General features: G+C 43.8%; 1 protein-coding gene across 1 annotated transcript in view; it reads left to right on the top strand.

Annotated features, from left to right (window-relative positions):
- SH3RF3 (SH3 domain containing ring finger 3) overlaps positions 1–25,747 on the top strand; it is a 258,436-nt gene that overhangs the window by 195,451 nt on the left and 37,238 nt on the right. Inside the window, exons 5-8 of the mRNA XM_056329232.1 lie at positions 12,813–12,913; positions 17,004–17,174; positions 20,523–20,773; positions 24,825–25,129. Coding sequence (XP_056185207.1) covers positions 12,813–12,913; positions 17,004–17,174; positions 20,523–20,773; positions 24,825–25,129 — 828 coding nt within the window. The remainder of the gene's footprint in view (positions 1–12,812; positions 12,914–17,003; positions 17,175–20,522; positions 20,774–24,824; positions 25,130–25,747) is intronic.

Here is a 25,747-nt window from a genome sequence, read left to right as displayed (position 1 = left end):
ATTTTTAAAAAGTTTGACTCAGTTTTCCTATAGCCTGTCCTTTGAATAAACAGAATTCAATTGCAGTAGTTCTTGAATGACATCCAGTCCCCTACCTCAGGCAACCTGTTGGTGCCCAGTGAAACATTCTTCTTAAAACAAGAATCCATTTTCCTTGTAGACCAGAGGCTCCTACATCTGAGGTACCTGCTTTCTCTCTGCTGACATGAGAAGAAACAAAGATAATGGGGCTTCTTACTGTAGGAAGTTAAAATGTAGGTGCAAATTTCAGGTGTTTCAGTATATGTGGAATATATTCCACCCCTTAGAAATTATTTCACGTGTAGTACTACATTCCTGTGGCTTTTGTCAATTTTTGTGAATTGAAACCAGACTTTCATGCTGAGCTGACATGTTTTTTGTTTTTATGAGTTGTTAGACTATTATAAGCCTTCTGCTTCTCCAGAAGGGCACAGATTTAAGTGTATTGAGCACTGACATGCAGACCAGAGCATGAAATCACATGTTTTGGAAGCACTTCTGCACATCATTAATTTAATAATTGAAAACTACAGGCCTTCCATAACATGTTCATTATTCTTTAAGCAGAACCAACTCAGCTGTTTTCCAAAAGCCAAGATACATTTTTAAAGGAGTGATGGTCTAAAAAACATCTTCATTGACTGCAAACCCAGGGATGCTCAAAGGTAGAAGAATGAGCTTCAAGCCACCTCAGCTGGATAAAATAGCAACTGGAAAACCACAACAGCTGGGGTACAAAGCATTTATTTTCAAAGAGGCAATGCTGGGATCTTAATTTCACTTGCAGGCAAATTTACTTGTATGCTTTTTGTTGCATGCTAAGTATCACTCATTAAACGTTAAGATCTCCATCTAAAAGGTAATAGTGTCTGTCCATCATGCAGAATGTCCTATCATGCTGTAAAAATGGATTTTTATTGAAGATTTAAGTAGTGCTGCAGGCCTGTGATAAAGCTGAAGCTGAATTAGGTTACAGATGCAGAGGACCAGTTCGTAACTGAGACTCCTTGGGGAGCAGGGAAGGTCCCGCTGGACAGTAATCATGCCTAGGCCTCAGATGGCTTGTCTTGCTTCCATTTGCACCCCTTATGAATTATTCTTTCCCTGCTATTTGGAAAGGTCATAGGCCAGTGCTGCTCCAAATCCCCTGGTTTTTGACAGAAAATGCCTCTCATGAATAATGAAGTGTGGCTTTGTGCACAACAGGATAACAGCCGAGTAAGGAAGACAGGATCCTCCCTGCAGAAGGAACTTCTATGTGTGTTTTGAGCAATTCATCACCATGCACAAAAAGTCTATTTGTATCAGCAAGTGTTAGTACAGGCTCCTAACCAGAGGCCACATGTTCAGGAAAAACTGAGAACAATGTCTTGCACACTCGCAGTCCCAAAGAGTGACAGTATTTGAAATGAAAAATGTTCCTTGAAGTGTCTTGGTATATAAATCATTTGGAAGTGTGGCTCCTTATCAGTTATTTAGAAGTGCTGAATTTTAGCTGAGAAAATGTAATAGCAGAACTCTGGTTGAGTCTTGGCTGATAACCTAAATGTGCTGACCATGAGAAGCATACAGATTGCACATAAAATCCAGAGACTAGAAATGAACCTTGAATTTTCAAGTGCACAACAGGCTCTGTGAAAAGAAGAAAAATTCAGGTATTTTTCAGCTTTGGCCTGGAGTCCAAATTCTATCCAACCTGCTCTGCCTCTGGCTGTGAATGACAACTGATTGGACATCCATTAATGAGAGTGAGACAGCTGAAACCGAGGGCAGCTATCTTAGGAGGCTGCACCGGTCAAAATGGCAAAAGAGAAGTAATATTAGTCTGACCTGTGTTTCTGTCATTTAGATCAAAATATGTCATGAAAACAGCATAAGAGACTTTACTAAAGTCTAACCTAAACTACTTCATGCTCTTTGTACATTCCTGATTCTACACAAAATTATTTAGATCTGGTTCCAGACATTACCTATTCATTGCATCTCTATTTTAAATCAAAACTTTACAAAGAACTCTTGGGAGTTTTGTAGGTGGGAAGGAGTTAAGTTTTTTCAAGCAGAGAGTTTCGGGCAGGCATGTAAACTGCATTATTTTATTCTTTTTCTACCAGTAGGTCTTTGAATATACTCTGTGCATATGGGATATATTACATTATTTGTCACAACTGTTGCGAATGAAACACATGAGCTCACTCAGTCTATTGACTGATTACATAAGCTACTGAGAATCCAGGTCAAAGCAAAATCCTCTTTTAGAAGCTACCAGTTTAAAGACAGTGTCTTCTCTTTATCCCATAATTTACCTCATCACAAATACCTTTTGAAAGATTTTTCAAGAATCACAAAACCTATTTTTTTCGCAGGATCTGGGAAGAGGAGGTTGTGCTTTAGAAGGGTTATTCAACTGTGTGTGTGAAATCCCATTGCCTGTAAAACAAAAGCAAAATATTTTTTTCTAGATGGTCCTCAGGGTAGTAACCCAAAAACATTTTGCCACTGAAATCATTTTTGCACAGGGCTAATCCTGAGGCTTTACACTACCTGCCAGTCAACTACTGGTTTGGAAGCCTCAAGAGCAAGCAAGGCATTCTCTTGGTATTTACACTATACCACAAAATCCTGTCCATCCAGCACACACTATGTGTACATGCATGACATTTCAACAGAAATTACTACAGTGTGTATTTTCCCTTTTTGTTTATTTGTTTACCACTACTATGTCCCTGGAGGGGGACTTCCTACAGGAAGCATTGCACAGGATCCTGCTGAGTTTGTTGTGCAGTTATCAAAAGGATAATTATGAACGTGGGGTTAAATTAACATCTTTTAGATGTCAAGCTTTCACTTTAACCTTTCCAGTCTCTCTGCATTTGATTTTTTCTGTTCTTTGACCCCAGAATTGCAAGAAACTATTCACTATAAAACCACTTAAAACCACAGGGTGGAGAGCTAGACACTGGTGCTTAGTGCTGAAAGGGTTAGTCTGAGAGAGAAATAAGGCTGAATAAAGTACGGTTCTCATGATGCTCATCCACATGATGCTTAATTAGTCCTCATTTGGGGGAACCGAGAAGCTGCAAACCAGAATAATCAGTCCTTAATGGATGGTAATGTCAGATGAATGTTTGGAAGAAGATGACAAAAAACATTTGGTTTTTTTATTTCCAACTTGCAGTCATTCTTAGATTGCAAGATAATGGAAATGGAAGCTCAGAAAATACATTTACGTGACTTCTCCAGCTCCCTGCATAGCTCCATGAGCTATGCACAGAAGACATTGTCTAGAGATTTTGGCCTACTATGAGTCAAAAAATAATCAGGCTCGATGCGGTGCTACAACAGGCTGGCATAATATTCTGCCTCACCTCCATCCATAGCTGCAGATACTTCCAGGTTGTAAGAACCCTTGAGTAAAGCTAAAATCACATAAATTCAGCTAAAGTTTTTGCAGGAAGGAACTGGGTATTTATACAGCTATTTATGCAGCTGCAGCTGTTATCATGCACGTTTGTTTGTTTTTTTACACACATACCATTATGGAAGAAAAAGTCTTACTGTAGAATTGGTAAGTCCATTTCAGCTCCCACTTTGGTAATTAGCATTTGATGAGGCTACTTGATCTTGCGTGTAACAGTTTTCATCAATACTTGGTGGCACTACCATGCATTAAGTGCTAATACATTATTTCTAGGAACATTAAGGCCTGGAGTGATTGCCACAGTCATTGTTTTATGGAGTCAGCAAATTAGAGAAACGAGTCACAGGAATCTTAAAGACCATTAGCCTTTTTTTTGTGGTATTTCCAGAGGACGGATTTCAACCTGTGTGAGTTGAATGGCTGAATGTTTTTCTCTTATTTTAAGGTAATATTAAAGAGAAATTTTAAGTAAGCTGTAAATATGCATTCAAGACATTAAAAGAAATTTTCCTGTGAATTAATGAATGTGATAAGTGCCCTGTGGTGAGACAGTGCTGGATTTGCTTTGAAGTCAAAATAGAGATTTCTGGTTGGTGATTTTCTAGATGATAAGAACATTCGTCTGATAGCAGCAGCAATTATTTTTCTGTGAAGGCTGCTGCAACCTGCAATATCATTGTACTCTGTTCCTAGTTTTATCACTGTCTTCATGACTTCTGTTCCCCTCCAAGACTGAGTTTTGTGCTTTTGCAAGGCACTTCACTAATCCCTATAGGCACCATGTCTTTTCAAATTAAACTGCAAACATGGCCTTAAAGTACTGGTGAAAATCTAAAGTAAATCTACAAGAGAAAGAAAAAGATAGTTTATGCTGGAAGTCTGGACTCCTAATTCTTCTGCTTCCGTAGAGGTGTTGTCATGGTTTAACCCCAGCCGGCAACTAAGCCCCACACAGCCACTTGCTCACTCCTCCCCAGTGGGGTGGGGGAGAGAATTGGAAAGGTAAAAGTGAGAAAACTCGTGGGTTGAGATAAAGACAGTTTAATAGGTAAAGCAAAAGCCACACATGAAAGCAAAGCAAGACAAGGAATTCATTCACCACTTCCCACCAGCAGGCAGGTGTTCAGCCATCCCCAGGAAAGCCGGGCTCCATCACGCGTAACGGTGACTTGGGAAGGCAAAATGCCATGAGTCCAGACATCCTTCCCTTCCTTCTTCTTTCACCAACTTTATATGCTGAGCATGAGGCCATGTGGTACGGGATACCCCTTGGGTCAGTTGGGGCCAGCTGTCCCGGCTGTGTCCCCTCCCAACTCCCTGTGCCCCCCCAGCCTGCTCGCTGGTGAGGTTGGTGAGGAGCAGAAGAGGCCTTGATGCTGTGTAAGCGCTGCTCAGCGATAATGGAAACATCCCTGTATTATCAACACTGTTTCCAGCACAAATCCAAAACATAGCCCCACACTAGCTACTATGAAGAAAATTAGCTTTATCCCAGCCAAGACCAGCACAGGTGTGGATGGGAAGAAAGGGAATGAATCTGAGATGAAGTTTCAGCCCCCATGAGTGGTTATTACCTTTAATTTCCTGGTCTCTGTGGGCTTGTCAGTAATGTTTTGCCAGGCTGGTTGCTTTTAAATATATGTCAGAGCTGACACAAGAGGCAACAACATCTCAGCAGTGTATTATTTACCCAGGAGTATATGCTATAAACTGTAATAGAAATATATCATTACATATACATTAAAGTGCAATTTGTTTTTATGCTTCTGTAGTTCTCTTGCAAATAATACTTATCTGTTGGAGGAGGAATGAGATCCATCTGAGCTTAGACACGTTGCAGTGACTTCTGAGCAAGTTGGACTGTTTGTTCTCACCAGGAACTGCTGACCCTCAGGCTGGACAGTCATCTGCAAAGTTCATTTTTGACAGCTAGCTTTGGCTGTCTTGATTTTATATGACACCAGCACGGTACCTGGTGCTGTGACTTAGGCATCTAAAAATGGTGTTGGAGATGTGTGTGGGGACTGAGAGCAGACACGACTGCTGTTTTGCTCCAGAGGACCACACTGTTGCTAGGACCAGATCAAGCCCCAAGATACCTTCCTGCAGAGCTTTTCTTCATTCTTCGCCCTCACGTACAAGTCTCCTTGTAATAGCCAACATGGAGACGGGGCAGAAGAAAAAGACAATTTTTAAGGAGCCTTCAAGGCATGAGTTATGAATTTCTATAAGACATTAGCCTAAGTGTTTGGGGAAGCAGGGGGAGTTGTGTTTCAGTGGTCATAAGGAGGCTGTTGTGTTTACAGAGAAAAGGCAAGAGTCCTTTTGTGTTACTATCCAGCCCATGGGTACATAGTCACCTACCACACTAGAGTAACTGGTGATAAAAACAGATGGCACAGCATGAGCTGGGAGTGAGATATCTGTCATGAAGCATCATTGTGCCCATGTGTATATCTGGTAGTTTTACTCAAGATCTAGCCTTCCACAGTACAGGTGACGTTGCTCTGCACAGTGGGTGCAAAGAAGCAGGAATTAGTGCAGAAGTACCCAGAGGTGGTCTTCGGCATGCCTTTGTGCAGCAGTTTTTCCCTGCTGGCTGGCAGCCGTGGCTGTATTGCCCCCTGGAAGAGAAGAGTTGTTGCTGTGGAGCTGCACATATCAGCAGTGGTAAGTGGTACTCGGAGGATGCCAGAATGAAGTGGGAGCAAGAAGTCGTCAGATTTGGCTGTTTAGTGGCCTAAGTAAACGGGATGAGAGTTGGCAGTGTCTAGTTCAGAAAACTGTGTACCACCATTGAACAGCCTCCTAATCAGGAGGTGTGCTACAGTGTGAATACCCTGTAGGTCATCTCTGGAGACTCAACAGCCAAATGTTTAAAGGCATTAGACACTCATAAGGATAGAGAGGGGCACCAAATGACATTTTCAGAAGTGACTTTTATTTCTTAGATTGCAATGAAATCCATGGCAATCAGACAGTACTTCTCAGTGCCTCCCTGAGAAAACTCTGCAAGGTGCGTGTTTTTGTCAATAGGTGCCCTCGTGCCTTTTAAAAACCTTAGCAATGGCGAGTAGCAGGGGTGGAAGAAGGGTTAAGACACAAATGCTGCAGTGTTTGAGTCCTCCCTGTGTAATGCCTGTGCATGGCTGTATTTGTGTGCTTGGTGCCACGGGAAGGTGGATCACGCAGGGACGTGCTATCAGAAATGAAGGATGTGGCACATAGACCTCCCAAAAGGTATCAAAGAAGAGAACAAAAAAAATCATAGCATCGTCTCGGATTCCCATTCCCCTGAGCAGATAAAGAGAAAAGGACATGTTTAGTACCTTGTTCCTTAGATCACAATAGCAAAAGTACAACCTGGCTCCAGGGCTAAATAAAGAAGGAAAACAAACTAAGCCCTGCTACCAGCTGTCATGGAGAAAGGTCTGCTGTGTTTTCCAGGGGGATTATTAGTGTTACCAGTAGCTGGGATACCACATAATATTGTGGGAATGAAAAGTGCAAAGGTAAACTTCCAGCAAAGATAATCAAAATATAAAGAAAGAGATTATTCTTTCACAAAATTCAGTCTATTCAGAATCCTGTTGCAAATATTATCTTGCAAAATAACCTAGCAATATTGTATCTTATAGTATGAGATAATTATTGATACATAAGAGAGAATGGGGCCTTGAAAGAGGAGGTTTAGAAAAACTTCACCAACTGTGTCAGAGACTGCAGTTTCAATGCAAAGCTGGTGAACAGTCAGACGCATAGTAGCAATCAGGCAGCCACCGAGAGAATTCATCAAAGACCACAGAGGCAGATGAAGCTGCAAAGCAGAATACTTGTGTGAAACTAAACACCAAAATGCAAACAGAGGAGCTGAATTCAATGCAGTGGAAGGCCAGCAGGTCCTGTGGAGTAAAACCTGATGATGAAAAGCATGGTCATGCTCACAAGTACACCGTGGTGTCCAAGCCTGCAGGGGAAAGCAGCGAAAGAAAAACTGGAGCACAATCAGGAAGCAGGCACTGATTTAGAATTTAGATGCATATGGTACCAGGCTGTGTGAAGTGGCAAAAATGAACAGTTTGTAGGGTTCAGGATGGCATCAGATGCAGCAATATTACAGTAACAGACTGTAGGCATGAAACTGAATATCAGGTGGGTAAAGGACCTACAGGACTATGGAGATTTATTTGGGATTATTCAAGTGAAGAAAGCAACATTGTCATGTAGCAACACTGAGTAACAATTACATGATTTATTAATCCCTAGGACTCTATGTTAGTACAAGTGTAACAGCACATAGAAAGTACTTGTGCTACCACTAATGTAGAAGATGCAGAAGCCACCACTGTCAGTGCAAACAGCAAATAGATGATGCTTAGACCGCTATGGTGCTCTCCAGGCTTGAGCTTGTCTCTCTGCAGAGTCAGGCTGGCTCAGCCCAGGGTGCCTGCAGTGGGCACTCCTGGCTGGGATAGCTGCACCTCTGCAAGCTCTGAGAGGATATTAGGAGCTAAGGAATGGGTAGCAAATGCCTTACAAACAGGAACAACTAGAAGCATTGGTCAGCTCGCAGAGCTAAGTAATCATTGGTATTACTGAGGCTTGGTGGAATGAGTCCCATGACTGGAATGCTGGGATGGAGGGCTACAGGCTGTTCCAAAAGAACAGGCAGGGCAGACAAGGTGGAGGTGTGGCCCTATGCATAAGGGACAGGTTTGATTGCACAGCACTTACAGTTAGTGATGATGTGGTGGAGACCCTCTGGGTAAGGATTAGGGGCATGGAAAAGAAAGGAGATATTGTTGAGGGTGTCTAGTAGTGATCGCCCAGCAAGGCTGTAAGCACTGATGAGTTATTCTGTAGGCAATTAGGATACATTTCTGGATCGGTAGCCCATGTCCTTATGGGAGATTTCAACTTCCCAGACATCGATTAGGAATATCATACTGCTGTGAAGAGCAGATCTTGGAAATTCCTGAATTTTGTAGGACATAGCTTCTTGTCACAGGTACGCAGTGAGCCAGCTAGGAAAGGTGCCCTCCTAGACTTGGTATTTGTGAATAGAGAAGGATTTGTGATGGATGTGATGATAGGTGGCTGACTTGGCCATCGTGATCGTGAAATGCCTGAGTTTAAAATTTTCAGTGTAATGAGAAAAAAGGACAGCAGGGTTGTTACCCTGGACTTCAGGAGAGCAAACTTTAAGCTGTTGAGGGAGCTATTTGGCAGAGTACCCTGGGAATCTGCTTTTGAGTGTTTAGGTGTCTAGAAGTGCTGGTCAGACTGTATTGCGCATCAAGCAAGCAGGGCAGACCAACTTGGCTGAACAGGGAACTCCTCGTGGAGCTCAGCAGGAAAAAGAAACTGTATGATCTCTGGAAGCAAAGTCAGGATTTTCAGGAAGAGTACGGAGTTGTCGTTCCTTTATGCAGGAAGAAGACATGAAAATCCAGAGCTCAATTAGAGTTGAAACTGGCCAGTGTTGTTTCAGATAACAAGAAGGGCTTTTCAAAGATATTAATAGCACGTGGAGGTCTAAAGAAAACATTGGACCAAAACTTGTTGAAGATGGTCATCTGACTAATAGGGATGAAGAAAAAGCAGAAGCATTCAATGCATTTTTTTGCCTCAGTCTATAATAGTACTGATAGATCTTGGGCTGCCCAGTCCCCTGAGTCAGAGGACCACAAGCAGGGAAACAGTGACTTTCCATTTGTGGACACTGAAATTGTAAGGGACCAGCTGTATCAGCTAAATGTTCACAAGTCCATGAGGTGGATGGGATTCATCACAGTGTACTGAAGGAGTGGATGCTATGGCAGACCCGATCTCGATCATCTACCAAAGATTTTGAGGGTCTGGGGAGATTTCTGCTGACTGGAATCTAACCAGTGTTATTCCAATCTACAAAAAGGGTGAGAGGGAAGACCCAGGAGACTACAGACCTGTTAGGCTAACTTCAGTTCCTGGGAAAAATATGAACATTATACAAAGTACTATTGAAAGGCAGTTAAAGAATAATACAATCATCAGGAACAGTCAACATGAGTTCATGAAAGGCAAGTCTTATTTAACTGATTTGATATCTTTCTGTCATAGGGTCACCCACCTAGTAGATCAAGGGAAGGCAGCATGGATGTAGTTTTTCTGGATTTTAGTAAGGCTTTTGGTACTGTCCCTGACACCATCCTTCTGGACAAGTTGTCCAGAAGGATGGGATGAGCAGGTTCACAGTGCACTGGGTGAAGAACTGGCTGAAGAGCAGAGCTCAAAGGGTTGTAGTGAATGAGGCTGCATCTGGCTGGTGACCAGTCACCAGCAGTGTTCCTCAGGGTTCAGTTCTAGGGCCGGTTCTGTTCAATATATTTATCAACGATCTGGATGCAGGAGTTGAATGCACCATTAACCAGTTTGCTGATGATACCAAACTGGAGGTGCTGTTGACTTTCCTGGGGGACAAGAGGCCTTGCAGAAGGATCTAGATAGATTGGAGCATTGGGCAATGATTAATGGGAGGAAAATGAACAAGTCAAAATGCTGGATTCTGCACCTAGGATGGAGTAATGCTGAGCACAGTCATAAACTGGGAGAGGAGTGGCTGGAGAGCAGCCCTGCAGAAAGGATTTTAGGGTGCTGGCTGAGAGCAGCTCAGTATGGGTCAGCAGTGTGCCGTGGCAGCCAAGAGGGCAAACAGCATCCTGGGGTGCACCAAACACAGCATAACCAGCTGGCCAAGAGAGATGATTATCCCGCTGCGTTCAGCGCTGGTGCGGCCTCACCTGCAGCACTGTGCAGTTCTGGGCCCCACGACTGAAGGAGGAGGTGAAGGTCCCTGAATGCGTCCAGAGGAGGGCAACAAAGCTGGTGAAAAGGCTGGAAGGAATGTCCTATGAGGAGTGTCTAATGACTTTGGGCTTGTCTAGTCTGGAGAAAAGGAGGCTTATGAGTGGCCTCCTTGCTCTCTACAGCTTCCTGAGGAGGGGAAGTGGAGAGGGAGGTGCTGATCTTTTCTCCATGGGATCCAGTGATAGGATGCATGGGAATGGCTCAAAGCTGCACCGGGGTGGTTTAGACTTGGCATTAGGAAGCATTTCTGTACCAAGAGGGGGGGTCAAACCCTGCAACAGTCTTCCTAGAGAGCTGGTCGATGCCCCAGGCATGTCAGTGTTTACGATACATTTGGACAATTCCCTTAATAACGTGCTTTAACTTTTGGTCAACCCTGAAGTGATCAGGCAGTTGGACTAGATGATTGTTGTAGTTCACTTCCAACTCAAATAGTCTTGTCTCTCTCCTCTCCTCTCCTCTCCTCTCCTCTCCTCTCCTCTCCTCTCCTCTCCTCTCCTCTCCTCTCCTCTCCTCTCCTCTCCTCTCCTCTCCTCTCCTCTCCTCTCCTCTCCTCTCCTCTCCTCTCCTCTCCTCTCCTCTCCTCTCCTCCTCTCCTCCTCTCCTGTGATCTTCTCTACCTTTACAGTTGCACCCTGAGGCTGTTCACTCAGCTTTAGTTTTTCATGAGGTAAAAACAAATTGTTTTGCCTTACGAGGAAAGGGTAGGGACCAATCTGTTTTGTGTTTTCTTGGAGGCAATTTCTCTAGCTCAGAGCAGGCGTCCACTGGTGGCACAACATTAAGAAGTTTGAACCAGCTGATTTCTCACCTCTTGGATGAGGCAGCTGCCAGGTCTTTCTGCCCAGCATCTCCTGCAATCCCTAACCCTATTAACCAGCTCAAAATAACAAATGAGGGGTTATTCTCCAGCTATCCCTACATTTTTGAGTGGGTTGGGGTTTTTTTTCTGTAAATTGATGTTACCTCACTGACGTGACAGGCAGGATTGATAAAGCCTTAGTCACAGAATTGGAAAGAACGCTTACTTTTACACATAGGACCAAAAGCTGCCTGGAACTTTCCTTGTTTGAGCAAGCAGCCAGAAAGTGAAGGGAAATAATGAGAAAAAGGAGATGTACTTGTCACTACAACTTCATGACTGATCATAGATGTTGGTGAGAGCAGAGACAGCTTGCTGCTTGTGCCAGAATCTGTGGAATCACAGAGCAGTGTCTTCATATTTTACTGCATGATTTCCTAATGATATTGTGTTAATATAAAGCAAAGCAATATAGCTTAGCAATTCAGTATCAAGACATGACACTGTAATAATTATGTGGGCTTCTTTGGAATGAAGTGACCTTGAAATCCATTAATTAAGTAGCAATGTGTATCTTGCTTTAATTCAGCATCTTGTTTTAATTTAGTGTCATTTTTAAGTGCAAAAAATGTCCCTGTGTTTCTGTTCCCAAAATAATTCAGTATTTACTGTTTGTTGGATAGCATTTGGAAACAGAAAAGCTGCACTGGAGGTCTGTGAACTGCTCAGAATCTTTGTTGTATGTAACAGGCTCTGTCTGGACCTGCAATTTGTGCATAAACTTTGAATCCTACGTTGTAGAACCATTCTGCGTATGGATGTGCATGCAGCATTTGGTTAGACTTACTAAAAAAGCCTTCTGCTCAAGTAAACCATTACAGGTCACATCAGCCCAGTTCTGCCCTGTCTTTACAGCAAAGATCTGTTGCTACAGGCCTTGGCATTACTTCAGGAGAAGTTTCCAGTCAGGATTCATTTTTGACATAGATGAATGAGGACTTTGGTGAGACAACTCAAAAGGGTTTGCCCTACATACTTTTGCTGAGGATTAAGCTCTGAAAAATGAATGATTACATTTAGAATTGCCTTTCACATTAATAGCTAGAAAGGATCTGCCCAGTTCTGTGTATGACAGCGGGGATTTATTTGCTGTGATAGAAGTGGAGTAGACCTCTGCTTTCTCCATTCAGAGGTACTCCTGTTTCGGGTTGTGTGGTCAACTTTTTCTTAAGGAGAAGAATATTCCTGATGATAAAAACAGTATACATAAATGAGACTGTGTTTTTTACATTGAATTGTATCTTCTTCTCCGTAGATCCATGACCATTAAATGAGTACAAATTTAAATGCAAGCTTTTGAGGTGGAAATGTTGCTTTTGTCAGAGAAGGTATTATTGCAGAGATGTACTTGTTGAGCTAATTTTACAAAGCAGTCAAGCCATTTTGCATTCTAAAACTTTTAAGATCTGCACACAAGGTACAACTAAATTTCTCTGACAGGTACATGGAAATGCTGTTAATAACCTAATATCCCTTCTGTCAGAAATGTATTTTTGAAATGCGTAAGGCTAAAATATGTCTTTTTCAGTGCAGCATCATGAAATTAGAAAGTCTGGGAATTGATAAAAGATGTGATTTTTTTCCTCTATGCCTTCATCCCATAGCATTTTAGGAAATGGTGGGCATTATCTTAATCCTTGTATTTTCTTCTTTGTTTATTTTCAGGATTCCTCTTTGATTGGAACAGCCACAGTGGCTAGTCCCAGGACAAGTGCAGTGACTGGAGATCAGGGAACACCACCGAAGGTCCAGCTCCCCCTCAATATGTAAGCAGCTCATCTCAGTCTCTGCATACTCTGTTTCCATTTCTGTGCGCATTTGTGCCTGTGTTTGAAAAGCCTGAATCTCAGCTCAGGAGCATTCTGAGAAGAGAGAGATTGCAATTTCATACATGATCCAGCCTCTGCTGAAATTGAAAAAAAAGAGTAGAGAAAAGCAAGACTTCCCCCTTTCTCTGTGAGCCTTTTTAAACCCCTGGTATATTTATTACAGCTGAATGAATCACTGTGAGGCAAACAGAATGCCTCTCAACTAGAGAAAATCTTCCTTCATTTAAAGCTCTTAAAAAGGTGTAGTCCCATGCAATCAAACACCTGATACATTCATCATTAACAAGAAAAAATGACCCAATTGCATTTTCTGAGTGCCATAAAGGCAACGAATGAACTTCATGTCATGGGCATATAGGCTTATTGAATAGCGTGTTGAAAAAACAGAAGTTTGACTAGATACAAAACAAAAAGAGTAGACTTCATCATAATAAATCTCTTCTAGCCTGGTTAGTTTATCTGGTACCTGTCTAGTTACAATACTGAACCCATTCATCTCATCACATACACCTTGTGAAAGCAGTAGAACTGTATAGACACACACATATGCACACCAGTATTTTAGGGTTTTATGATATGCCTAAACCAAGCTCTGAATTCACAAATAAAATCTTAAAAGTAACATAGCAAATCTGCTTTAAAGAGAATAGGGGAATTGGAACAGAACCAAACCAAATTTCTTCTTGGCTATTAAGGTGAGATCTTCATACCTGAGGGGTACTACACATCACTGACTGCCCCACAGAGAGGTCTCATCATCACCCTGTTGTCATCCTGTGTGGCACATAGCAGGGCACAAATTTATTGTAAGCGTTGTCCAGACTAGGAAGCAGTAACTGGCAGTATTTCCAGTATTTAGTTGCTGAATCAGGACATTTTCCAGTTCACTGGCAATGGCCCTGCCTCCCTGCCTCAGCAAGCCTCCCCTTCTCCCTCCCGTGCTTCTCCTATCGTCTCCCTCATGAAGCAGCCTTGTAATCCAGTCTGTCATTTTGCATTTGTAAGCCAAGTTCCAGTCAAAGTAGAAGCGCTAACTGAAAACTGTAGCAGAACTGGGGAGGCACAACCCTAGACACAGCCCTGGGGCTTCTGCGTTACAAGTAGAGTCACAGGCAGGTCCCTGAGGCTAAGAACATGAGCTACCTTCTTGCTCAAGCCTTTTTTTAGGGGACTTTTAATAAACATTTTGGCCCCTTCTAGGTCTTGCTCCGTAACCATTAGCCTCACTGTTTCATGTAGCCTAGAATAACTTGCTATTAAATTTTGCAAGATTTTAGATTGTTGCATTTTAATGTTTTCCTCTTGGTTGTAGAGAGTTTGCTGGTGAAGTTTCACACCTAAAATGTAGAGAACGGTGAAACATGTCCAAGTCCAAAGGCCTTGGCTTAAGGCAAAACCAGCTGCAGCAAACGGGACCCCTAGACATGATTCCCATGCCAGAGGAAAAGCCCAGAAACACTAGGGAGGGAAGCTGCTTGCACTCAAATTCTTTTCAGCGATGTATGACAGCAGGCATCCCGCCAGCTCTCCCACAGCCCCCTCTGTGCCAGCACATAGGGCATGCACCTGTCCCCATGGAGTGGGCATGCCAGCCACAGCCAGACAGCAGACCCAGCCTGGGCCTGTCTGTCACTGGGTTTGGAGAAGCCCCTACCTCTTTGCAGACTAATAGAGGAAGCCCCCAGGGATGGCCATCCTCACTGCCCCACGTAAGTGGTGGGGTCACTGGGCCTCAAAGAAAGTGCTGATCCCCTCTGTTGTCCCAGGGTCAGGCTGTGTGGTTATCACATACAAGTTTTCTTCAGTTTAGCCATAGGGATTTGTCAGTTTTGGCATGGAGGCCAGGCTGGGCTGTTGTACACCTTCTTTAACTCTCTGCAAGGATTTCGATGCTCTGTCCAGAGGTTGTTTAGGCTCATTGTGGTATTGGATATTCAGGCTTACTGGAGCCTGAGTTGGGGGAATTTGCAGGGAGATAGTAGGAAAGCTGGAGGTAGCTGCAAGGGAAAGCAGCCTATGATCCACTTAGGGTAATTTTCCTTGCACCTTCTTCCAGCATTTCAACCTGTAAATTACATTATTACATGTAGCCCCTTGGGAAGGGGCTAAGTGAGTCTATCTAAAATGCTCTGTCCTTGACCCCCAGCTTTATCCATAGCTTCTGAATATGAGCCTTGTGTAAGCAGCAACTTAAAAAGAGGTAGTCAAAGCCACACTTTCTGTTCCCTTGAGTGAGTGCAATCTGACACTTTCCGTTATGTCCTAGCAGAGTGCAATGCTGAAGGATTAGCACTGAAGCGTGCAACCTTATTTCATGTCAGGCTGATGCATTTTAATGTTCTTCAGGTCATACATAGCCTCATGTTTTCCATCAGGTGAACAGCAGCTACGGACCTGCTCAGGACCACCTGATTATTTAGGCTCAACAAAAGATGTGCAGGATGGTTTCTCCCATCTGTTGACTAATGGAATACAATTTCTGATTAGGTCTTTGTACCCCATGCACGTGGTAAACAGAGACAGGCACATCAGCCTAAGCATGCCCCAAGGAGCTGTTACCAAATATTTCATATTCCGCTCATTACTGCTGTTTATTTACTGCCTTCAGAATAAAAATAAGGAAATCTACCAGTACCATAAAGGAGTAGAATCAGGAAAACTAACAGAATTTATTCCTCAATTATATTTCCTGGAGAGCAGAAGTAAAAAGCCATGTATCATTTTTATTGGCTGCAAGTCTACAATCACAATGGTTATAGTTTTCATTATTTCTCTGGATCACTGCTATAAGGTGGGCAGCAAGCCTTTTCTCACCCACCCCTGAGCCTAAGAGCATTCTGCTGCACTTTGTAGTGTAAATGCACTTTCTGAAGTGTTTCCCCATTTGTCCTAATCTCTCTACACTGCCTGTAAAGCACAAGTAAATAAAAAACTCAAGATGACACAACCTTGATCAAGAATTACCAGAAATCCCTTTTTGCATTTGTAGAAAGGTGACAGTACACAAAAAAAAAAAAAAAATGGTATTTACGAAGAAAGTGTTGTCCTGTGTGTACACTCTTGCTATTGTATCCCAACTTCCCTTTATTCCCCAAAGTGCAAGCAATCGTTCTTAATTTTCAACAAGAATCTCTCTAAACAGGGAGAATATCTTCAGGGACTTTCAGCTGTAGTCATCTCACAACATTAGACACATCCCTGAAGTAGTAACAGAAGAAAAAAAGAGAGATAAAAAGAAAGATTCTAAACAAAGGGAATAAATTAAAGCTGTAATTAATTAAATAAAAAGTTCTACATATTGGGTCCTCTGTTAAAGATTTATTAGAATACTTGCATGCAAAACATCCAAAGCCAAATTCTACCACTTCACTTACTACAGTAAAATTCCCCAAGCAGAATTTGGCCCCCTGCTACTTTTTGTTTTACCCACATAATACAAGAATTGCCATACCAGATCAGAACAGTTTGGCGTGTTGTTTTAAAAACTGGCCAGCATAACTAACATTGAGAAAGCTGAAAGAAAAGCTGCCTTAAATGTTTTTGAAGTAGCCTACCCATAAGAAAAATTACTTCTGAAAACCCACAGTAGAGGTGGCTCCCACCCTGAAGCATATGAATATATACTTCTTCCAGATGTTAGGCTTTGCAAAGCCTTCCCACTTAACTCCTGGTTACTCTGGCTGTCTCTGTAATTGTTTTGTCCTTCTGAAACTGCTGCTAAGTCCTTAACTGCAGTGCTGCTTTGTAGCAGTATTTTGCTTTGGTTGTGCCTTGAGTGAGAAGTATGTCCGATGAATTTCTAAATTACCCCCTCCCTTTACTCTAATTAGTTATTCCCTTATTGTCTTAGCATCCAGTTGATCTTGTCTCTGCCATTCCTTGTGGTGTGCTGTAATGATGTCCCTTTTTAACTACCCTTTCTGAGCAGTGGATCTGCTCACTTTCTGCTCTGTGGGGTTGGAGTCGAATTGGGACAAGTGGTGGTTGACATCTGTGTGCTTTCTTCTCGTGTGACTTCTTCCCACAGCTACCTAGCCCTGTACGCCTACAAGCCTCAGAAGAATGATGAGCTGGAGCTTCGCAAAGGTGAGATGTACCGGGTCATTGAGAAGTGTCAAGACGGCTGGTTCAAGGGGACATCTCTGAGGAGTGGAATGTCCGGCGTCTTCCCAGGCAACTATGTGACACCTGTTTCAAGGTGAGGACCAGTGGTCAAAGTGGATATGCCTGAGCTGGGACTGAGAGGGGTTGTGCATCTGGAGGGTGCTGAAAACCATGTAGCTCTGCTTTTTAATCACACTCCTCTTCCAGAAATTTTCTGGTAGCATTGCAGACTTAGGTAATGAAACTTGCTGCTTGTAGTATTGCAGTTATCCATGTTCTCAGAAAACTTCCTAGCTGTGTTAGATGATGGCCTTTACAGACTCTGACTACAAAGTCTGACGAGCCCAGGTTTTACTATTGTAAAGAATCTGTTTGTTGGCCAATGATTTTTATATTGTTATAAAACTACCGGACATGTAACAGGGAAAAACAAAATAAGGAATGCTTGTGTCTTGCTTTTCAGTAGCTCCTCGTGGAGATTTTATTTTTCTTAAATCAAAGATCCTGGGTTGTTTGGATCTGGACTATTGTCCAGAAGTGGTAGGAGAGTTCAATAAATTGTCTGATTTTAGCTACCAGTCTCATTTGCAGTAGATGAGAAAGTGAAAGAATAGTGTGTTTGAGGAGGAGTGCCGTTTGTCAGAGTTCAGTATTGGACACACCAAACCAAAGATTGTTTCTGATCTACAGCCCACTCTGAAATAGTCTGCAAGCTGAGGAGAAAGTGCATTAGTGTATCCTAGACGGTTTTGTCCCACGTGCTCCTTGCAGGTGAATGTTGCCATGTGTATGCCAAAATCTCCCTTAGAGCAACCATGGGTTGGCAAACCGAGCTCGCTCTTTTTCATATTTCTCTCAATCTCTCCTCTCACATGCACATGGTCTCCACCATCGTTCACTCCTCTCGAGAGACAGGCACCTCACAACTCAGACAATGTTGATCTTGGAAAATTGATCCAGTTTTGTTCCATCTTAAGTTTGTCAAGTTTGTAATATGTGGACTGAGCAAGACCAATAGTTAAGAGCAGATTAGAAGACGATAACTAAGCCTGCTGACAGTCCTAATACTGCATTTCAGTAAAAAAAAAAAAACAAAACAAAAAAAACCCCCACATTAATTCATGGGTTCTTCACTGTTCATCAGCCTAAATGTATTTACCTGATTTTATAGAGCCCCTTGGCTGCCTTCACTCCTTGCCTCTTCAGCTCTTAATTAGTAAAGAAGTTTGTGCTGAAGGGTTGGTGATCTGAATCAGCAAGACTTTATTAAATGCAGCATGTCACAGCTAGAACAAGACAGAGAGAAGTGCTAAAGGGCAAAAGAGCTTTCCACAAAACCTGAAAGCAGCTGTATGATTATATTTATGATCCTATGAGCTAATTAAGTTCCTGTGTAAATCACCCTCAGTGAGAACAGCAAGAAAAATCTGATAGCAACAAAATCTCCTATTTGCTGCACTTTCAACTTACTTTGTTCCCCTTTGACAGCAAAGCAGAGGATTAGATTCATGCATGATTTTCTGCCACTCCCTACAAAATCCAAGAAAAAGAAGTTGCCCATGAATTTAATAACACCAAACTAGATTTATAAGGTGCCAAAGCACATATGTGAGCAGAGCATGGTGGAAAAAAGACAAGACCCTTTAGATGGACAGACAGGCACAGAGCAGCAGAGAAAATTTGCCAAATCCAACATCTGTCCAGCTCTGCGGGAGTCACATAGTTTCTGTACCTGTTGGTGTGCATATTTGCCTGGACACAGCTCTCAGTGGACTACTAGGTGTGCTTTTCTGGCAAACTCAATCTAGTGCAGATGGCCAAGCCAGCTCCAGCTGAACCTTGCTGCTAACCTGCCAGCTCTTCACAGCAGATGACAGACAGTCAAGATTTCCATCTGGTGGGGTTCCCAGCTTTTTCCTACCTGGAGGCTGATGAAAAAAAAATGAAGGGGAAAAAAAAAAAAGTCAGATTCATTTAGCAAAATGTAATCCAGGGAAACCTTGCATCATGAGATCAATCAAGTCAATGACACCACAGTGTTGTTTTTCCTGATGTGATTTTGCAGAGAGGGGGGATTGGGCACAGGGGATGGCTATCTTTTTCAGTTTTGGACCATATCTTCCAGCCTGTGTTTTGGTCTCTTTCTATCAGAATTTCACTCTTTGGGCTCTTCCCCTTTTTGCTCTTTTCTTAGGGTTACTTCTGTCTTTCTTGTTCTCTGAATCAGACCAGACTGTTCAGTATACTGCTTTGTTCTGCTCTTCTTTCTATGTTCCCATACAATTTTGGAGCACCAGAAGTTCTCCCAAACCCAGCCCCCATAGGCTGGCCTTGTAACCTTTCTGTTATCCTCTCCTCCCTTCCCAAACCTCTGCACTGTCTCATTTCCATTTCCTCCACCGTACTTCGTTCTGCATCATGTCCCCTCTGCTGTCCTTTCCTGGAGGACACGGAGCACACGGAGCTTAGCACATGGAGCAGTCCAGGAGAAGAGAAGAGCACAAAATGATCCCTCTGTTTCATGGCACCTGCTGCTGGGGAAGGAAATTACTCAGGAACCTGAGTAAGAAACTCAGAGAGAGCTGCTGAGCAGCAGCTGAGTTTGTCCATTGCTGTCCTGTCCTCCCCAGTGTCCTCCTACACCTGGTCAGAGTTTCCAGCTCAGTGGTAGGAGGACTAAGACCTACTCTAGGGTGAACTCATTGCATAGGAGAAAGAGCCTCGTTCCTTCCCTCTAAGGTCTCCCCAGCCACTCAAGTGAAATACAACCAGTGCATGCAGTTGTATGGGGTTATGCAGCTGAAAGAAGGGTCAGTTATTGTTTGGATTTCCTTTTCAGTTAGGTCTGCTGTATTCCCTTCCCTTTTGCATTTCCTTAGCAAGTCTAAGCTGGTGCTGGTTACATCGGTAGGGTAAGTGTTCAGACAAGCCAAGCCCTGCCAAGTCTGCTACTTTTCAGTCCCCTTCAACAGCCACACACAGATTTTGTTATCCATCTTTTTTTCTCCCTGTGGGGCTGTGTGCAGGTTTGGTCCTAAGAAAAGATTTCTGAGTCTGTTTTAATTAGCACTCCATTAGTACCTGTAAAATAGCCTCTGGCACACAAAATTGCATTTGGGAGATATCCATTTATTCTGAATTTAGATATGTGACTTTACTAGAAACTATTCAGACAGAAATGTAGCTTAAGAAAAAAAACTATGAGAAAAATTATCTTTTCCACTGTTGCCCTGTACTTCTTCCCATAGGATAAAAGGGTGAAAATGTCCTCCAGCATGCTTACAACTGTGTCCTATAAAGATAAATATATATCTATAACTCGGTTTAACACCTGAGAGAGTATCGTGTTGAACCCCCTAAGTAACTGGGGGTGCTTATCAGCATCGTGGCTGGGTATCAGGGTCTCTGCAGCATGCTTACACTGTGCCTGTTCTTCACACAGGGTGCCAGTGGGAGCTGGGCAGCCCAGGAACAGCGGAGCTGGGGGAGCTCCAGCAACAAAAGGAGCCCCAGGAGCCATCCACCCCATCGGGGCTGGTCACACCAATGCCGCCGCAGCCGTCAGACCGGTTGTTCCTATCACTGCTCCTCAGACGCATCCCCAGCTCCAGGGGGCCTCTCCACAGCTGAGTAACTGCTTGAGGTATTCAGCTCAGCAGCCAACCAGCCAGACCCGCAACGCCATGCAGATGGGTACGTGCACGCCCGCCGGTGCCTCTCGCCCTGCGTTGGCAGGATTGGTGTCATACCCCTCAAGCACAAACCTCTCGAATCTGCCCGTCCCCACAGCTTGCCTTCTCATTTTAGTCACAGCTCAGTCAATGTGGACTAAAGTATGTTTTATTTGCTTGTAATATGTATGGGTTTCTATTGATCTCTGGGAACCATGTTGTGTTTATCAGATTGTTCTGTTGCTACAGCTGAAATAGATTATAGTGTTTACAAATATTTATACAATTTATCTGAGTGAAAGCAAGCACCCTGCATACTGAGGAGATTAACGGTTCTGAGTCCGGTTGGCTTGCTGACAGAAAAATACTGCCCTTATCGCAGGGCAAGTAATACACGACTTAAAATTAAGAAGCATTTCACTGGGCTTCAGGGATGAAAGGTATTTATTAGGCAGAACGGGACCCGGTGTTAGTGATAAAGCAAAAGATCTGAAAAATACTGCCACCTTTTTGAAATGAGAATAAGAGCTTCTCACACCAGGGGGCCTCTGTTCTTTCTAGGTTCCCTTTCTGATGTACAGCATGACTTTCTAGAGTACAATTTATTCCCTTTCCTTGATGTTAAACAGCTCTGATGTTGAATAAAGTAAAAAGTAAATCCTGTGGTGGAACTTTATAGCAAAGTTTAAAACATTTTGTTTCTGATATTTTATCGGGACGTGAGCCATTGTGTTTACAAAGGCAGATCAGTAAGGACTGTGACTGCTGAAAACTGAGGTCTTAGATACAAAACAGAGCAGGCACAAATGAGAAATACACTGCAATGTAAGTCATGTATTCACACTTTTTGAAGCCAGAAGACACCATAATGGCCATCTAATCTCACCTCCTACAGAGTCCAGACCAAAGGGAAGAAAATGTAATCAAATACATGTGAATCTGTATCTCAGACAGTGCAGACTCCTCAGTAAACAGTGGCAGGACTTTACACCGCATCTGTGTCACACTGGGGAATAATCGATTTATTCTTTTTTTGTCTAGTTCAGAACACGCTGCTTTCCCCTCTAGTCACACCCTTCCAAAAGCCCTTGTGCTCCCACACTGCAAAGGCAGAAATGTCCCTTCTTGGGCAAGGCTCTCAGGAAGCATTTGGTGCCTCCCGCGCCCATGCCAACAGGCAGATGGACTCCCCTGAAACCAAGGTGACAGATCATTTTGCCCCACACACCCGGCATGCCCTACACCTTTCTTCCTCAGCACTGCTGTGCTATACCTCCAGCAGCTTCCCTGATTTAAGGTTGCTCCTCCAGGTCACTCTGACATCTTAAAGTGCCAAGGCGTTGGCAGGCAGGGTGATCCAGGGAACACAGAGCTGCTCCAAAATCTTCTAAGTGGGGAGTTCTCCAGCATTTCCAGAAGGTTCATGAGATTGTTGTTTTAATTAAATAAACCTTTGCCTGGGTAAATAAAGAACATTTTTCATGAGTATCAGTATTATTCTCCATAATAGATGTCCTCACCAGCATCCTGGGTACCAGAGCCCCTCAAAAGGTCTCTTTAGTCCTGCAGGGCAGCGCAATGCACACTGACTTTCGGAAAAGCTTTCCAAGAGAGACAGGCTGGCACAGTATTCAAATCACGTTTCTGTTGGCTTGCAATATACATGAGTAACAAATCAATTTTGCACAAGGCCACTAATGTAGGAATACACCCAAAATGAAATACGAGTGGTGTAGAACAAAAATAGCCTTCAGTGAGCATTGCTAATTAATAGCATGTTTGATGCAGCACAGTCCAGATCCAGAGATCCCAGAGCAAAGGCATACATTGTAACAGTAAGCAGATGAAATTACAGAATAAAATGTGAGAGCTCTGCTCAGAGTTGATTTTTCTCAGGCCATTTATTTTAGTTTCGCATGTTTTCTCTTTCCTTTGTGTCTGGAAACACCGAGTCCCATATGAAAGAAGCAATGTACCTAATATGATTATCAAATCAATCTTCTGTGTCCAGGTACATACAGTGAATTCCATTATTATGATTTTCCTCTAAGTTTAGGGAAGTCATTGCTCCCTACAACCACTAGTTCAAAACCTTGACCCTGCAAGCTTAACCATCCCATAAAATTTGATCTCTGGCAGCAGTGGTTGCTCATCACACCAGTTCCAAACAGGAAAATCAGAAGGAGGGAATCACTTCAAGACAACCAGTGGTGCCCTGTCTGGCTCTCTGGAAAGGAGTTGTGTTTTCCAATGTATGTTTTTGTTAATCCCGAGAGGGATGGTAACTGGTAGTAAGAATAGTCTTGAAGGTGTCTGTAATAAGTCGTAGGCCCTTCCTTATGCTACACAGTAAAATCACATCAAGTTCAAGACTGGTTCATGATAATTTGGTTTATTTGCTATGAGCAGCATTAATAAAGAAATGTTACAGAGTCAAAGAATTACTGTGAGGGAGAATCACGTAAACTTTGGAGGTGCTAATCTGATGTTCAGTGGCCCATCATGTTCACTGTTGCTTTGGATAATAGGGTATAAGGCTGAGGGGTGAAATTCCCTCCTGGCAGGAATGCTCAGCTGGTGTAGTGAGTAAGATTAATGTTTCTTATTAAAGCACTCTTTATTGTTTCAATCCCTGGTAATGGGTGCCGCTGTTAACCACAGAAACGGAAAATAGTGGTTTGAGTTGTTCTAGCATTGTTTTTTAGCTTTAGATTGAGTGAATTCCAGCTGGTCCTGCATAAAAATATATCCTTCGGATGAATTTGTAGAAAAAAAAAAAAAAAAAAAAAAAACAAACCACAAATAAGAGTGGGTCAGAAATTTTCCAGAAAAATGCTATTTGGTCAAAGAAAAGCTGATTTGTTGGAATCAAAGCTTTTTGTCAGGAATGGATGTAGTTCAATCAGACTTCAGCAATGAAGCTGTCCTGACTCAGGTTGCAAAGGGTACAGACAGCTGCCCAGAGCTGTTCTCTGCAGAGGAGAACAGCACAGTGACCAGATCCTGTGTTTTCACAGCCCAGGTGAATGCCCTGGCCAGAATAGAGGCCATTGTGGGGGGGATGAGTAGGTTGTGCTCAGAAAAGTATTCAAAGGTTCAAATTTTCCACTGAGGCAGAACTAAACCACATTATGAAACCTTGAAATCATTTGTGAAATGGGCATTTTCCAGCCAGTCCTACTATTTAATCGTTAAAGTGAGGGAATGTCTGAGCGTGGACTTGGCTTCTGGTCTGTACATACTTGAAGTGGAGCTGTATGTAGGTCACACCTAGGCAATCAACCAACCTGGAAGTCAAAGGTAACAATGTGTGGAAATGGACCTGGAGCTTTGTCACACTTTTTGCAGCATGAGGCACGCAACAGGCTCCCGAATCCCTGGAAAGCTGACCTCGGCAGTGTGTCACGGTCACTGTTAAACGGATGAGTGCTCATTCCTGGTTCCTGGTGCTTGTAGGCAGGGTTTGTTCAGCAGGGGCAGTAAGACTAAAAGGCACTGCATAGTCCCTTAGGGACTTTGCTGGAAGAGGTGAAGCTGAGCTCAGAAATCCTCTGGTGGATTTCTGCTTAATTTATCTTGTGCAGCACAATGATGTGCTGTTGATCATTTTGCTAGGGCTGAAACAAGAGACCTTCCTTTGCAATTGCCATCTGCGAGGTCAGGGGCTGACCCTTTAGGTCCCATGTTGCAATTCTTCAAAACCTAGCAAGTTAGGAGCAGGTCCTGGAGGTTTGGAAAACAGCTCATCTGGAATGAGATAAGGTATTTTAAAAACACAGTAGGTTTGCTCTTTTTTTTTCTAGGCAAAGCATTGGCAGGGATGGTGAGGCTGTTCCCCAGTCACATTGCTAGGGATGACGAGCCTTTTTGGTGACTGCAGATGGGCCTTTCGAAGCCAGGAGGGGCATTTCTAGGATATAGCTGGAAACACTTGCAGGCTGAGATTTAGCCTGGGCTAAGGCTGAGCGCTTGGCTCTCTGTCGGGCCCTGGCACCTCGTGGCCACGATGGCCACTGAAGTGCTGGGTCTGGCAGTGATGGAGGGCTTAACCCTGCTCTGTCCTTCCTCTGCAGCTCACCCCCCAGTGCCGGCCCCGGAGCGGCCCACCGCCACGGTCTCGCCCCTGCGGACACCCAGCTCGCCTTCCCGCCTGCCAGCGGCAGCCATCCGGCCTCACCCTGCCATCTCCCCGCAGCACGGCCACCAACCGCCCACCCCGGGGGCCCGGCCCCTCATCCCCCTCACCTCCGCCGCCGCCGCCATCACCCCACCCAACGTCAGTGCGGCCCACCTCAACGGTGAGGCGGGCGGCGGGCCCCTGGGCGGCCCTTCCACCCCTGGCCCCACCAGCAAGGCTGAGGAGAGGAAGAATGAGAAGGTAAGGGCCGCCACACCCCCACCGTGCCCCACGCTGCCGCTGCCTCTCCCTCCCGTGGGGCTGTCCAGGAGAGATCCTGCAGCTGCCCGGGGGGGCGGGAAGCTGGTTTTCATCACCTGCCAGCTTGGCCACCCTTGTCTCATGTCATTTTCCCATTTCATCCTTTCCCTACCACCATCCCCAACACTGCTCTTGTGTTACCTGCTTGCAGGTGGGAAACAAGGTTGAGCCACTAATGGGCTGAATTTTTGTATCTCTTCCAACGATCAGTGCCTGGATCTGCAAATTTGCAGTGGTGCAGAAAGATGTTATAGCTGGCTCATGGGCATGGAAACGGGATGGCCAAGTCAGAAGCCATCTACCTCGCTACGTGGAAGGAGATGATAGTGACACAGGGCAGGTGCCACAGGCACAGTAAAACACTGGCTCATGGGCAACAGCAGCTGTTCTATTGCTCCAGAAACATCTCCGTTTCTAGCAGAAACGTTTATTCCAGTGGCATAGCCAAATGGGGAGACAGGAATTAAATACAGCTTGTTGGGATGTAGGTGCAATGCACTGTAGGTTCAAACTCTTAGGAGCCAGCAGTGGGACCGATAGCTGGGTGCCCATCCCTTG

This window comes from Falco biarmicus, chromosome 2, assembly GCF_023638135.1.
Source record: "Falco biarmicus isolate bFalBia1 chromosome 2, bFalBia1.pri, whole genome shotgun sequence".
Taxonomy (NCBI): Eukaryota; Metazoa; Chordata; class Aves; order Falconiformes; family Falconidae; genus Falco; species Falco biarmicus.
Note: the sequence above shows the minus strand (reverse complement) of the source record. Positions and strands in the feature narration are given on the sequence as shown.